Raw genomic sequence first — 15,575 nt, forward strand, 5'->3', positions numbered from 1 at the left:
GATGTTTAATTACATCAAATGTTCCAAATGTTGTATCAGAGGAATGTATTTACTCCTGTAATACCTAAATTCCTTTTAACATTCCTGTAAAGTGAGGGAGTATTTCTTTCCTTATTTTACAGTTGACGAGCTGAGGCCGAGAGAGGCCGAGAAATTTGCCAAAGATCATACAGAAATCATTGGTGACCAAGAAACTATAGTGAATTCTCCTAGGTCCAGGCTAGCATTTTAATAATTTCTGACATTGCTTTCTGCCCATCATCCAACATCCACTTGATTTGAATCCGTACACATTGACGGATTTTCTGTTATTCTTATAATCAGAACTTAAGTGTTTTCCCACATTTACAGTGTCTGTTCTCTAAAGAACTTGACAAAGTCTTCTGGTTTTCTTCATTTCTGAGGGATAGCGGGCAGTGTTAGAAGGAGCAGCCACTTTCCCATTTTAACCTTCCCAGGATATGCCCCTCTTTTCCTAGTTAGATGCAAGCATCTTGAACCACCCTGCCAAGCCCAGTATATAACGAAAGTGAGAAAGAGCAGGGAGTGTGTCCCCTTCCACTCCACCAGTTCTGGTCCCCACACAGTCGAACAGTCTCTGTGCATTGGTGCAGATGGAGATTTTCTTCCAGTCCCACCACTTCTGAGAATTAGCAACAGCAGCCCCAGCTCCCTGCATTAACACTTTGAAACAGCTTGCATTTCATGAGCAGTACATCAGCCACTGCTTGGGAATGGTGATACAAGGGACATTCCTTTACAGAAAACAAGTGTTTTTCAACATTTTCAACTGAGATTTAAAAAAAAAATAAAAATCAACACAGATCTTTCCTCTCTAATTTTCTGCTTCTGGAAAATAAACATGAGAGCAGATCTTCAAGCTGTTCACCCCAGGGAGAGGAGGAGAGCTTCTGAATTGCTGTCTGCGGCCCGTGGAAAGAAGAGCAGTCACAAAAGGGTCTCGGTGACACACAAGCTTAGGTTTCAGTCATGCCAAATGGACAGCCCCGTGCCTGAACACGCTCTCTGCCACATCAGCCCCAAAAGCTTACAGGAACGAGGCGGGACAAAAACAACAGAGCGGCCAGCTCTACACGAGGAGCAGCGAGGAAAGCTGTTAGACACACGGACACATCAGGACAGCTGTTGGGGGAAACAAGCTATATCTAACTCAAGCTAGCAGTTGTGCTCTGGAGCCAGGAGGCTGGACTCAGTTGCTGATAGCCAGATGGCTCTGTGCCAAAAAGCAGAATGGTACGAGGTTTGCGTTTCAGTGTCTTGGAGATACTAGGAAAGGGTTGGGGCCCTAGGAAGTTCTTCCTTCAGTATAACACAGACAAGAGCTGGGGACCTGATCTCTTTCCCCAAGGCCCGAAAGACCTCCAAAAGTCCTGGAAAATCATTGTTACAGAGGAAAAATGAGGAAACTGATCCACTGAATGATCCTGGTGCTAAGCTAGTCATTTTGTTCCCTTTGAATACAAACCACATCACTTTACTGAAGTTAGATGCGGGACAGAGGCGCATTTGGCACTGTCCAGCTCCAGCCAGATCTTCTGGAGGCTTCAGGACTTCCATTCAGTCTCTGTTCAGCAAGTAGAGAAACTGAACACATACCAGTCTGCACCAGTTGAACTTTTATTTTCTCCACACATAAGGCCTATCGAAGTTCAGCGAGCAAGGAGAGTTTGTGAATGAAAAGCTACGCACACATCTATTGGTTTTAAGAAAGGGGACTGCAAATAAAACACCTATTTTCATATTCTCACATACTGGTGCTCTTATTGTGCCAAGTATTTTAAATGTGAGCTCCTCAGGATTATCTCAGAGCTGTACGGCCAATCCCCAAACTATACGCATCAGTGGGAACATCAGTGGTTCCACAGCACATCCAAACTCACCCTGAAACACCACAAATAAAAGACTGTGGGTTTAGGATTGCTTTTTAAACCGAACATTTATTTTAAAAGATAAGAGAATGGCTATTGTAGAGCTAAAAGCTGAAGACAAAATTACTATATATATGGTAGTTTTTAAATATATCACTCATTTATATTTCTTTAAGAGGAAAAAAATTTGGCTGTAGTTGCAATCAGTCTTAATTCACTCTTTATTGCTGCTCTGGTTCTGTGTTATTTGAGCTGGTTTAACTGTTAAAAGCGTTTCAAATGTTCACATGGTCTGCATTAGGTTACAGAATAAAAGTAAGTACAGCCCACCAAATGTAACTTTCTGAAATGTAAACCACATGAATTTGATTTCTTTGTGGTACAACTTTAATTGGGTTCAGAGGTCTTTCGGTCTTACCTGTCTATCTGCTCTCTGATGGCCCGACCTGATAAAGCTAATACAAAGAATCTGCAAATGTGATCCAAACTGATTACACTCAGTTACAGTACATGGCTTTACTCTTGACAGTAACGGCCCCTTAGCCTAGTTCATTTTTAGGCTGCAAGTTTGAACCCTGGAGCCACCACTGAACTGGGAGTGGAAATGTCACAACTTAGAGTAAAAGATCATGTCCCCTTGCAACTCTGCAGAACTAGAGAATCCGAGGGAAAGAGACCATCTAGGTGCAACTGTAAGTGATCCCGTAGCCTAAAAAAAACTGCAGGAGCATGTGTACGTATGTATGCCTTACACTGTCACAGCAACTGTCAAAGCAGAGAATGCATTCAACACACACTACATGATACAGAAGCGACTGCAAACAGAAATTACAACAAAGGCTGAAATCTTCAGAGATTGATCTTCAACTGATTTTGGACTGATTTTTTTTTTCTTTTGACAATACCCTCTGTTGCCTTAATGACAATGACTCATCATTTACTCATCAACTCTCCTCTCTGTTGCACCGTGTTGTGCCATACGCCTTGCTGGGATGAAACAACAGTACTGCTGCTTCCCATCCAGAAAAGCACATCACATCTCAGCAACAACAACAACAACAAAAGGCACTGTACAACAGGTCTACTCACTTCATATCCTGTGACCCAACTTGTAAACAAAGACCTGTATCAGCTTGTGGGAGCAGATCTGGAATTAAGCAGGCAGCTCAGGAGAAATGTAGGGAGAAAGGGAGCAGTGTGCTGAAATACTAAAAGTCCCTCTGCCTGGCTAGCTTGTTTTCTTGGGTTTGGAATGCACAGCCTCAATTTTGAAAAAATACCATGAAAAAGATTCACAGCACTCATAGCTCTTGGAAGAAGACACCGTCGAAAGGAGCACTCAGCAGACCCAGTAATAAAATAACCCAATATTGAAAATTACTCAACTAAAACTTCCACTGCAATTCATAAGTTTCATTCAAGTAAGTAAATCATTAACAAGCAGAAACACTACAAGTCATCATCTCGTTCAGGCAAATTACATTCTCCTTTCCCCACTGGAAGACAAAAAATAAATTGACTTTCAAAGCCAATGTAGTAAATTCTTTTTAGGTTAATATTTTTCATCCTATTCCCCCAAAGCTGTTGTTGCCTTTGTCATTTTTCTACAGTTCTATTACAGAGCACTGTTCTTTACTGATAGAACTGTTCTCCCAAGTAATTTCCACTGCTGAACACATGAGCACTAACAAATGATGTCCCTTAATTAGGTCCAGATTTTTCCAATAAGCAGTGTTGGCAATACAGTTTTTAGCTCTCTGTCCATCATACAAATAACAAGGCAGGGCCTGTAAACATGGCAGGGGTGTCTCTATTTTCCTGTTCGTATAATGGGCAAGCAGGAGAAGTAAGAAGGAAATGTATACCTCAGTGGTGGGGTTTTATTGTCACCATGGAATAGCTTTTTTGGCTTGGAGTCATTTACACCGTCTTCAAGGACACATCTCACAGCTTCACAACTTGGTCATAAGGAAAATCGAACATTTCCAAGGACGTTTCCTCCAAAACAAAAATTTATTTTTTTTCCTTTGAGGTTTGAAATGTGGTTTTTTGCTTTTGTTCTCAAACCCTGTCTTCTTTTCTATATGGGTTTTTACTTCCCTCTGCATTTATGGGTTCTGCTTGGGTCCAATATTGTTTCTAGCATTTGCTCTATAGGAGTTAGGGCCCCACAACCCTTGATGTTGCATTAACATGCAACAAAAAGCTCCATGCTACTAGGCTGTGTACAGAAAAAGACCAGACTGGAAGGGACCCCAGCTCTCCCCACAGAGAAACGTAGTGTCACTTGATGGCTTCTGGAATGAACTTTGCCTATTATGTTTTATATAGATTTTGAATAAATCCTTCGAGTCACAAATTTCTTATTGGAACAATAGAACTATATAGAGGCCTGGGGAAAATTTGGAAGCAAGCATGGATTTTCTTCCCTGTCGTGGAGCCCAGAATCCATATCTTTCTCCACATCCATTTAGTATGGCACAAAGGGAACTCACTAGCTGCTTTCTTCCAGCTTTCTTTGCTACTTCACAGCAGAAATATTATTCTGCTTCCTCTTTTATTTCCCCACAGATCAGAAACAATTCAAAGACACTCTACATCCCTTTCCTTTGTGGGCCTGGAACGGACTGCAGAGAAAGAAGAAATTAAAACAGGCTAAAAAGGAAATTAATTGTAAGGAGGTAAAGTTTTCCAGACAACTCTTCCATTTGGTGTATGTATTAACTGGCTCTGATTTTATAATCTACTGACCATGTACCTTCAGAATGAACTCGGTTTAATACCTGTACCATGTAACCTGAAACAAACAAAACCACTCAAAACAAGCACAAATTGAGAGAAATAATAGGAAATAGGTTCACATTTGGTCTCCTTTGTTTATCAGTTCCAGCTCATTTCTTCAAATGTGGTAGCAGTATTTCAACCAGGATCAGCCCTAAATTAACAGCCTGTTGAGTCTGACCAACCTGCTTGTTTGACTGAATATCTAAAGACTATTGCTGCCTTTCGCCCACTTTCATGTGTTGCCCAAAAAAGTTACATCAACAGCTCGCAGTGATAATGAATTAATGAAGTCCAGCATACCCAAAGAGAGATTCCTTCAGGCACACCAGGTCAGCAGTTCGTCTCTCCAGGGGCGGTTTCCAGTAACAGCACAAAAACACTTGCTGAGAACACAAGCTTTACCCGCGAGCACGTCAGGGAAGCTTCCTACATGCAGCTCGGCCCAGATGCTCCAGGAGAGCATCACCATTCAGATGTGCGCACCTCTTGAGCATCTTCCTATGCAATACGTGGGACAACCCTACTGCATGTTACAAGCCAGGGACATGTGGTATGAGAAGCCACCTGTCAGCAAAGGGAGCCAGACACTCAGCTCTAGCTAGCACTTGCTTCCTAGTCACATTCCTTTAAGATCAGAGGCTGCCCAGACAGCACCTTGCAGCTCAAGTGCAGTGGCACGGTCACTCTCTAGACAGCAGAGGCAGCAGCCTATCTAAGATATGACATCCACCGTACGAGGACTAATAAAAAGGGAGAAACTTCGATGATATGTTGTATAAATGCCCAGCTACAGGTGTGAAAGTGGGTGCTTACAGCAGTGTGAGCTTCAAGCCCAATCAGCTGAGATTTAACCAACCTGGAAACCCAATTCATTACTCTTTAAGAAACTTTTGATTATGTTCTCTATTTGTATTCTTTTCAGGTCATCTTACTTTCAAAGGTGGGGTCATCCTGTCTTTGCCTGGGAAATCACAGACATTTCGGGGGGCAGGGGGGAGATATGTGTAAAGACATCCAGGCCCTAAATAAAAATGCTTAATGCCAGGATTGCTGAGAACAACAACAGAATTCTAAATAAACACTGAATGGTCTTCATGGAAAACTGTGAATTCCTCAACATACACAGTGATACCAAAAATGTCAGGTTGTACTTGAACTGCGCCAGGGATCTTCAGGGACTATTAGATGTACATAATCACTCTCAAAACCACCATGAGCTGAAGAAATGATTCAGAACAACTGCTTTGCCAAGAAGTCAGGATTAACATATCTGACTTCTGATCAGGTCTAGAAAATTTTAAGTTGCTTGAAGAAAACTTATGAAGATCAAAAGCTACTATTTTCATTGAAGAAATCATGGGACTAGAAGCACCAGAAGAATTTCTGTCTAGGATCATTTGATGCTAACCATACCTTTTTTTTTTATCTCACAAAAAAAACCAAACAAACAAACAAAAAACCAAGAGATGGGGGGGGACAGAAATGTATAAAGACAAGCAAGAAAACGTAGAAAACGAACAACAGGCACGAGTTTTTCTTGTATCAAACGTTTGATATGTACACACAGTATTTCAATTTTTAGGGTTAAAAAGAAGCAAGAATGTTACTTTGAGCCCTTACATTTACAGCAACAGTCAGACTAGATGCTCTGGTTAAAGAACTAGATAAAAGTAACATAAATCAGAATTCCCCAGGGAGTACATACAATTCCCTACAGACCGTCAAATAAGCGAGGTATTTGGATTTCACTCATTTGGAGAATTGTCCACTGAAAATATTTTATTACCTCGCCAAGTTTTTATGGACCCTATCAGAACAGCTGCGATTCACTTCACTTGCAGCAAAGGAAGCTGGTAATAGCTCAAAGATTGCCCCCTTCATTTCATAAACCAATTAGGGCCTGGATCCTACAACTGGAGTAACACAACCCCTTCTTTTACTGGCAAAATTCCACTTCATTTATGTGAGCTCAGAACAAAGGTCTCTTGGCAGAATGCAGATGCTCATAGCAGCAAATGTTTCTAAAACACACTCTCTAATTTGTTCCTTCTTCCAAGGAACACTCTTCCTGCACTCATCAAAATAAACTCTTCCCAATCTACCTGCAGGTTCTGTCTAATCACCAGCTCCTTGCAATTTGTTACTAAACACTGCTAAGAGAACTTAAAATTACAATTTACCCTGTGGAACTTTGCTAGAAGGTCTCCAAAATGACAGATTTATTTAAATTATTTTTTCCCTCTAAATTAAGCATCATTTCGTTTGTTTAAAAGAAGTCATTTTGCTGATGTTGTCACCTTAGATTTATCTATGCTTCTGATTTAAATTTTATTGGTTTTTTGTTTTCCAAATGCATATTTGGCCTGTCCATAAGTATAAAAAAACCATATATATGCCTTACATGAGACCATACCGTACCACTGATTTCTAAAACTCAACTCATCTATTAGTAGGGTGGCCTACTTTTACAGGTGGGAAAATGGGATCCATACACTTTACACATAGTCTATAATTTCAGGCATTTTTCTCTGAACTATTGTCATTGATTTTCAGCCAGGTAGAGCTTAAAAAGCAAACAAACAAACAAAACATTAACACTTGACTAACTTATAGTAGTTTACTAACTTACAGCATGTTTTTCTATCCCTTTGAAAGTAATCAAAAATATACTGGCAAGACAAACCATGTAAGATCAAAGTGGTTTCTGTTCACCACATCAATGCCAATTCCCTTATTGAAACAGATACAAACATAACTTCTTAGTGAACAACTAATTTTTATCAGAGTTCTTTGCACAGAAAGCTCTTCACTTTTTACTCCATCACTATAGCCATTTGTGCCACCCCCAGCAAACATTTAAGTCCTTCTCTGAACTGACATGGTGTGAGGCAGCATCCCAAAGCTTGCTCTTTCTCTGGAACCTGCAAATTACTCTCTTAAATAAAAAGAAAAGAAAGAAAGAAAAAAAAAAAGCCTTACACCAAACAAAGTCTATATTGTTTGAGTTAGTGTTTTACTGCAGCTTAGTTACCTGTCAAACAGGCTGACACTTGGATAAAACACATGCTGGAATCATGCATCAGGGCATGTTAAGTGCAACCCTGTGATGAAGAGCAGAGCTGTGTGATTCGGCTGTGCAGAGCTCTGATGATAATTTCTGGTCTAGGAAAGCTTGATCTGTCGCATCAAACCCACTGCAACTCTGAGTTCCTCTTCCATCCGAAAATGATTTTACATCTGTTTCAGTTCAGAGAGTCACATAAATCAGAAGCTCTGACTATAAATTTTGATGACACCTTTAAAGAAGATTTATACCGTGTGTATTTTATATATATATATATATATATATGGGAGGTATGTAAGAAATACCAACCACTAAAATGAAGCAATCAATGCTGTATTCTCCAAGTTCTGTATATCATACTTAAGTCCTATTTATGACTTACTCTGATGTGAGAGCCAACCTATGCCTATGAAAGCTCGCTATTTCTGTTTAGATACAGTTATGGGTGCAGTACACTATTCTGACTTCGCTTTCCTATAGTTCTTGGGTGGGATGAGCTTTCCAGAACGGAAACATCATGATGCATTTCTTAGAAACCACTTATATAAGAACTGGCTTGAGTGTGGTTTCACTACCTGTCTGAAACAACCATCGGGAGAGGGAGAGGGCTGGTTTCTCTTTGTAACGGAAGACAACGATCTGAATAAGAGTCAGGGGCCAGCAAGACACACAATATCCCTGACGCTTTTTTTTGGTGGTGTTGCTGCGAGCAAGCAACATTTCTAATAAGCTTAGGACTTCTGTCAAGTAGAAAGCATAAGGCATAAGATACTGCGTTCATTAATAAATTTAACCAACACATATAACAAGCTTATAACTTTCAGGATAACAGTTGACTTCAGGTCAGATAAGAAACACACTAAACCGTCTCCATTCCTGGTTGACAGGCTATTTATTACCTGGCTAATGATCTTCCTTTCAGTCCCCTGAAAGTCATCTTGATATATGTCAGTACGTTCCAACCCCTCCCTAGACCTTACAGCAAGGAAGAGTTTTTGAGAAGACACGAGAGTACGTGGTTGGGGACAGAAGCGAGATGTTGTGAACAATCACCCCTTTGTGCTGTGTCTGACATACAGACCGATGCCGTTTGCTCTTTTTCTTCCTGACTCAGCAGTGTCCAGAGAGATTGAGTCAGCAGCTCCTGAACATGCCGATGCAAACAACAACAGGGGAGGCTGGGGAGCAGGCAGAGCTTCCACACGTCACATGCAGAGCAGCACGGTTCGGTCTGCAGGTCCATGTGTGGACCTGGGCAACAGCTAGCTAAAAGGGATGAAACAGCTTGAAAGGATCCATCTATCAGACTCCATTTTCTCCCACATCACCCTGTCTACTAGCCATAAGTTATGAGACAACTTGTTTCTGTGAATGGCTCACTTGTAATAATTTCCTAAGTAATTCACCTGAGCTTCCCAGAGACTTGTGGCTGCTGCACACATGTGGCTTGATGGGATTCCATGTTAAGGTTGGCCGAGGTCACTCTAGTAGAAAGGACTACAGAATTAGCATAAACAGAAGAGAAAGAAGCAGAAGCATTAAACAGGGAATAACTCCCAACTTTGAGTACAAAGACAGAAAAAAAAAATATTTGGACAGAACGATGCTGTCAGATGCTCTCTCTTCCCACCTCTTCCTTTTCCTCCCCTTCCAGTGATCTGATGTTCTTATATCCTGCATAGCCAAGGCTACAGAATGGACCTGATCAAGTAACCAAGAGGTCATTTGATACTTCATCTCTCACTGCACATTTCTTCTCATCTCACAACATACTGTGGTGCTTCAGTTCAAACACATGAGTTGGAACAGAGGCTTTTATCCCAGGTTTCCTGGAAAGGGAACTGGTCTTTGAATTGAGTAAAAGCACATCATTCCATGGCCTCTTTGATGCCACGTACTCCTCCAACTTACAGTCTTTAAAGACAGACTTTCTCTGGGATGTACAAAGACCCTTCTGAGTTACCAGCCTATTCCAAGTGCCTTCCAGAAATAGCTGCATTATGGAAGGGTTCCTGCCCACGAACGTCTTTTACAGGAGTCTTTTCTGTTTCCTCAAGCTATAAAGGATGATAGCAGGATACTCTGAGAACTCAACCAGCAGTTGCAGTCTCAGGTAGCTTGCTGCTGTGGCAAAAGTCCTGTGCTTGCCAGAGAGGAGCCCTGTCCTTCTGACATTTTAGGTCCCTCAGATTAAGACTACAGCTGAGAAGATTTTTCATTTTCCAAATCCCCAAGGCCACTCACAATGAGTCTGCTCTTCATTGTGTCACCAAACCTCTGTTAGTCCCATTACATGCAGTTTTCATGACCACTCCATTTTCCATGACCCTGTTTGGAAAGCATTCAACCCCATGAAAAGATGATAAACTGGAAAGAGGGAGAGACATATGGCATTGTGAGAGGGGAGAGAGAGGAACAGGAAGGAAACGCATAGGCATTAAAATGAATGCTGCATGTGGGGATTGAAAGGCTGTCCTCCCACTGGTACCATGATTCTTTGGTACATAAAGGCACCAGAGGCATCTTCCAAATCCCTCTTGTTGCCTTCTCCTACCTGCTTGCATTTCATCAAATGTGGTTGCAATTTTTCCCTTCTGATGCTATGCCAGAAGACCATCTTATCTTGATTAAAATGCTCCACAATACTTTGAAAACAGATAATCTACATCACATGGTTAGTGTTCTATGTCCACTTTGGAGCCCAGGTTCACTGAAACTGGACTCACGTCTCCCTTTCCATTTAGTACAGTGTTAACAACTTGCTGGATCTGTGACAACCCTGAATCCTCCTGTGTTCCCTTTCAGCTACAGAGCTGTACCAGTGAGTTTCAAGCTGGAATAATTACTAGCCATGTCTGCAACTAGCTTGAAAAAACAGCAGCAGGTTACTTTCTCCTGGAACGCTGAGCTGTTAGGCTGCAGCCACCTACAGTCTTTGCTGGTCTGAAAAAGACATCTTACCTAGCAAAAGACGTGCCCAGATAAAGCAACCAGCGTACTGTGTTGTCACCAATTTGTCTGACCATAGTTTTCACATACATTGCTGAACACTCAGTCACCGAAATAATGGAGTTATTTAAAAAAAGAAGACAAACACTGCTATTGTACAGCCTAGTTCAGAGTCCCATATCTTGAGCTGATTCAGCTTATCTGCCTTTCTATACCTTTGAGAAATGTATGTCTTATATCATTTTTTCTCCCCTTCCTCCATATGCCTTACTGCTTTTCCTCTATGTATCTTATCTCTAAATGATGTGCTATTAATCAGTCAAAGACACCCTTCACTGCTAAGTGTTCCTCAACTGATTTTTCATCAGCACAAGTAGTTACTAGTTACAGCATTCCTCCCACATGCTAAAGGCTTGAGGGGGGAGGGAGGAGGGATGGCAAGGAGGTTAGAGACTGCTTCACCACATAAATACTACCTGGGACCTTTATACCAGCCTGCCAGTTTGCTGTAATGATAATGTTGCTGTTTGTTCTCAACGAGGTACATGGTGGGAGGACAGTGGGACTGCACCCTGTCTTATTTTTTTAAGTTACTAACCTTCATGCTCTTCCCTTTTTCTGATTAATCTGGCTGGATGCCTGTTCAGTAGTAGCTGAAGCTTAATACCTGAAACAATGTGTGTATATACACTGTGCCAGTAAGGCTTGCCCAACAAAGCTCATTCTGTCATGTTTTCCCATGCCTTGTGTCAGTATCTCATTTTATATGCAAGCCCCCAGAGCCAGAGGAAGGGATAGGAAAACAGAGAGAGGCAGAGAGAGAGGGAGAGCGATGGAGGGAGAAGGAGGAAAAGGAGAAGGAGAGAAGAAAGTAGGGGAAAAATTACATCCCTCAAGAACGTCAGCTCCTGTGAACTCGCTCACTCCTCACCATGAAACGAGCTGTGTGCGGGCACAGGTGGGTCCCATTCTCCATTACTGGAGAACAGCCTACAAGCGGGGTCTAAATGAAGACTTTCATTGCTGTTCCCTGTTTTCATTGGAGTAAGGCCATCACAAACATTTGCAGGTGGCTTGGCCATAGTCTGACACTAAAATATTTGTGGTTGTGATAAAAATCAGAATATTGCTACAAGATGGTTCTATATAACCTTTAGGGCTTGATCCTGCTCTTACAGAACTAGCTCAATGAGAGTTTTACCCAGTTGCTCTCTGCTGGTTTTATTGCTCATTAAAAGGCATATTCCCTGGCACAATTCTCCATGGTAAAGACTCATCTACCCTTTGGGGCAGCTTCAGATGTTTTAAAAAAAGGGGGGAACCCAACCCAAAACCACTGATTTGAGCACCTCAGAATGTGGGCTCTTTAAAAACCTGAACCATCTCAATGTTGTAAGGCCAAACCAAAACCACCGAACTTCACAGAACTCAAACATTTTCTGAATCTATCTGGATTTTTCTTCCATTGCCTAATATCAAACCCATTGTCCAGTCTGTATTCCTTGTGAATGAGTCTTGGATATAATTCTTAGCATGTTTAGAAGGATAAGATGAAGATAAATGGAAATGACAAGATATGTTCTTTGAATAAATAAAACAGGCACCACAGGGAAAAGACTGAAGGAAAGGAAGACAAACAACAAGGATGCTCAACACTTTGGCAAGTAGATGAAGTCCAAAATGCAGCAATTATCTCCTAGGACACACCATGAACAAAAAACAAAACCTCCTAGGAAGAAGGAAGAATGGGGAACAGAGTATGCTGGAGGTCACACCATAAGTCTCATTCACACACCAACTCACACAGAGACTAAAATCCTGACAATTGCCTCCCAATAGAGCAGCTTTAGACTCAGACTTAGGAAACATTTGTGTGATTCAGTCACAAGGGAGAATTAAGATATGTCATGACAAAGTTTCCCAAACAAGACACTCACCACTGACTAGGAAATAGGCCTTTTTATCCTCAGCCCCTCCAACTTTGGAGATTCTAATCACCATGGCCCGGAACCAACGCAAACCTAAAACCTGACTGACAGGGTCTTGCAAAACCATATGCAGTTTTTTTCTCATTATATAGAAACAATTGTTTGGAAGCCAAGTACAGTCCCATATAAAACACGTCACCACTGAGTATTAAAAGTTGTTTGGGTTTTTTTTTGTTTTGTTTTTAGTTAGGATCATAATTACCACTAGACCTATTAAGTAACAATTTGAACAGAAGCTCAATCATCCTTAACCCAAATAGTGGCATTAGCTGTTTTTCTTTCTAAAATTGGAGAAGAAACTTTCTTCCTCCCTCCCTCTGTCCCAGCCCCCTGTCTGTGAACAGAATGGGACATACATAAGACAACAACTTTCTTGGATTCACAGGCAAATGGTATTGCACGTGAAATCTCAGCAAACACTGTGTTTTGTCAATACATTAACATACACAAAGGCACATCTATCAAATATTTTTACCTTACCCATACTATCAGATTTCTATATCAAGGACCACATCCTGAAATAGTAGTAAAAAGGAAAGTAGAGGAGCTTTGCCAGGAGCACTAAACTGGGGCAGTGGATGGGATCCATGTCCTGTGCATGGCTGGGTAACCCTTACGGAGCGGTCAGTGCCACAGGCCATCCCTGCCACCATGGCACTGGGAGACGGAGAGCCTGTGGTCTATATCCTGCCCCAGTCATCAGGAACATTGAAAGAAGACCCAAGAATAACTGGATTTTGAGTTTTCAATGCCAGGATTTTACTTCTTGGGCTTACTCTGAAGAGACTGTGAGTTGCTCATCAATTATTTAGACAATGACTTGGGACAGAGACTGCTCTTGCACTTATCATATAACGGATGTGACCAAATTACAAATGACAGATAATGAATCTAGACAGCTGCTTCATTCTCAGTCCACTGATTTATTTTTTTTATCCACATATTTTCATACATAAAACCCCCCAAATTCTCAGACTTGTGTGACAAAAAACCTGTACCCTGGGCACTTCCTGTATAATCAAAACCAAGTTTTGTGACTTATAAGGACCTCATGTTCGCTGGAAGTAACTGAGTGTACAAGACATGTATGTTTTGGTACATGCAATTCTCCAAACATGAGCACACAATTGGCATTCAAGCCAATACAATAAGCATCCATATTGTCAATCTATGGGAATAAATATCAATCCATCATCACAAATTGAGCAACTGCTCACAGAGGTGGCTGTGCCAAACTCCATTTATCTTGATGGTCTTTTCATTTTGTCTTCTAGCATTCCTCAATTAAACAGAGTACCTAGGAAATAGCCTAATCCCACTGAGCACCCAGAATTCCCGTTGAAGGAAGTGAAAGGATTAGCTTCAGAAATACTCTGTCTTTCTTCCCAGAGCAGTTATAGAAACAACATGGACTTTGAATGTAAGCAGATAAAAACAAAACACTGGAAGGAGAAAGCAGGACTTCCCTGCAAGTAAAGCACTCTGCACATTTTGAACCAAAGTGCCAGGTCTGGAGTAGATGTAGTATCCTGGCCATTCCCCCACAGTCTGCAATGTGTGTTGCAGGGGTCCTTGCCACATGCTGGCAGGTTCAAGTGCAAGCTCCATAACCTCAAGAACCACAAGGACAACATCTGGTCCCACATGCAGCTGCTGGAGCCCGAAAACTGGAGAAATAAGAAAATGGAAATGGATTTACCCAATCTGTCGATTTGTGGAAGGTGCTTGCGTAATGACCGAACTGGACTGTGGAGACGGCATGGCTTGTTGAATCACAACGCTGGTGTCGTGGTTTGGCATCCTTGTATTTGTCAGCTGGTGAGATCCGGGTCCTGCCATTGCTCCTCCAACTGTGTTATGCATGGAGATATTCTGTGAAAAGAAGGGAAATGGGGGATGATGGAGGAAAATGAGAAAAATAAACTTCTTATCTTGGTTTTGTGTTCTATAGGAATACAGTTAGAAATCTGAAAGTATCAACAATATGAAAAGTTACTGGCTCCTGGTAAATCCCAAGTCAGTAGATCTTGTCGTAACCAACAACAATAAAGAAATGAAAAATAACTATTTACTTTTACAGGGCAATATAAATGGAAAAATACCTGCAAGTTGACTAATCACTCTTCTGTGATTTTGACTCATGATTTATAATGGGGATATTTAGCACATATTCTCCTAACTGAACGCGATATATATTTTGTTTGAAAATTACTTCTGTGGTGAGTGCATAGCACCTTGATTTACTATGTGGGTTGTTTACTGTGTACTAGGTCTGCTTAGACTGACAAGCAAATCAAGTTTTATAGTCCCAAAGCAACAAACAGTACATGGTATGTCACGAACAGCCATTTCTATTAGCCTCCATATATTTTGTAGAGCAATAATATCCCAGAGGCCTAGAATAATAGCACTGCATTTGAACATATATAATCTCTGCTTCAGGTAAGTTGGAACCCTTAAAAAGTTCTTTTTTTTTTTTTTTTTTAAAAAAAAAAAAGTTCACAGATGATAACTCATATCCACAGAGCAAACAAGCCACGAGAGACCAGGATACTACTGAGGAAGGAACCCTGGAATAAAACTTCTCTACTATTATCCCAACACACGCAATACACACTGCTGCTAAACCGCAGGGTTTGACTTGGCCCGCGTTTAAAAACAAACAAAACTCTCAAGCCAGAGATAACCCACAGTGCATACTTATGAAAAATATGGTAGCCTTGAGAGCAGTATATTTCCTATCAGGCATCAACGTGTGGATTGTTAGCAGTAAGAGGAAAAGAAACTTTTCGTTGTCACCTCATGCTAGGCTGAAGAAAAGGGGAGAAAACCCCCCACATTTACATGCACACTCTGCCACCAAGACTCATGAAAAGCATCTTCCTGACCACTGCAAAACTG

General features: G+C 41.2%; 1 protein-coding gene across 9 annotated transcripts in view; it reads right to left on the reverse strand.

Moving 5' to 3' along the window:
• Positions 1 to 15,575, reverse strand: part of CREB5 (cAMP responsive element binding protein 5) — a 258,871-nt gene that overhangs the window by 159,917 nt on the left and 83,379 nt on the right. For all 9 annotated transcript variants that reach the window (XM_087772373.1, XM_087772381.1, XM_087772339.1 and 6 more), the window contains one exon: positions 14,374 to 14,546. In XM_087772373.1, the coding sequence (XP_087628499.1) occupies positions 14,374 to 14,546 (173 nt within the window). The remainder of the gene's footprint in view (positions 1 to 14,373; positions 14,547 to 15,575) is intronic.

The sequence above is a fragment of the Nipponia nippon genome, unplaced genomic scaffold (assembly GCF_047370975.1).
Source record: "Nipponia nippon isolate SJK-2023a ecotype South Korea unplaced genomic scaffold, ASM4737097v1 scaffold_1, whole genome shotgun sequence".
Lineage (NCBI taxonomy): Eukaryota > Metazoa > Chordata > Aves > Pelecaniformes > Threskiornithidae > Nipponia > Nipponia nippon.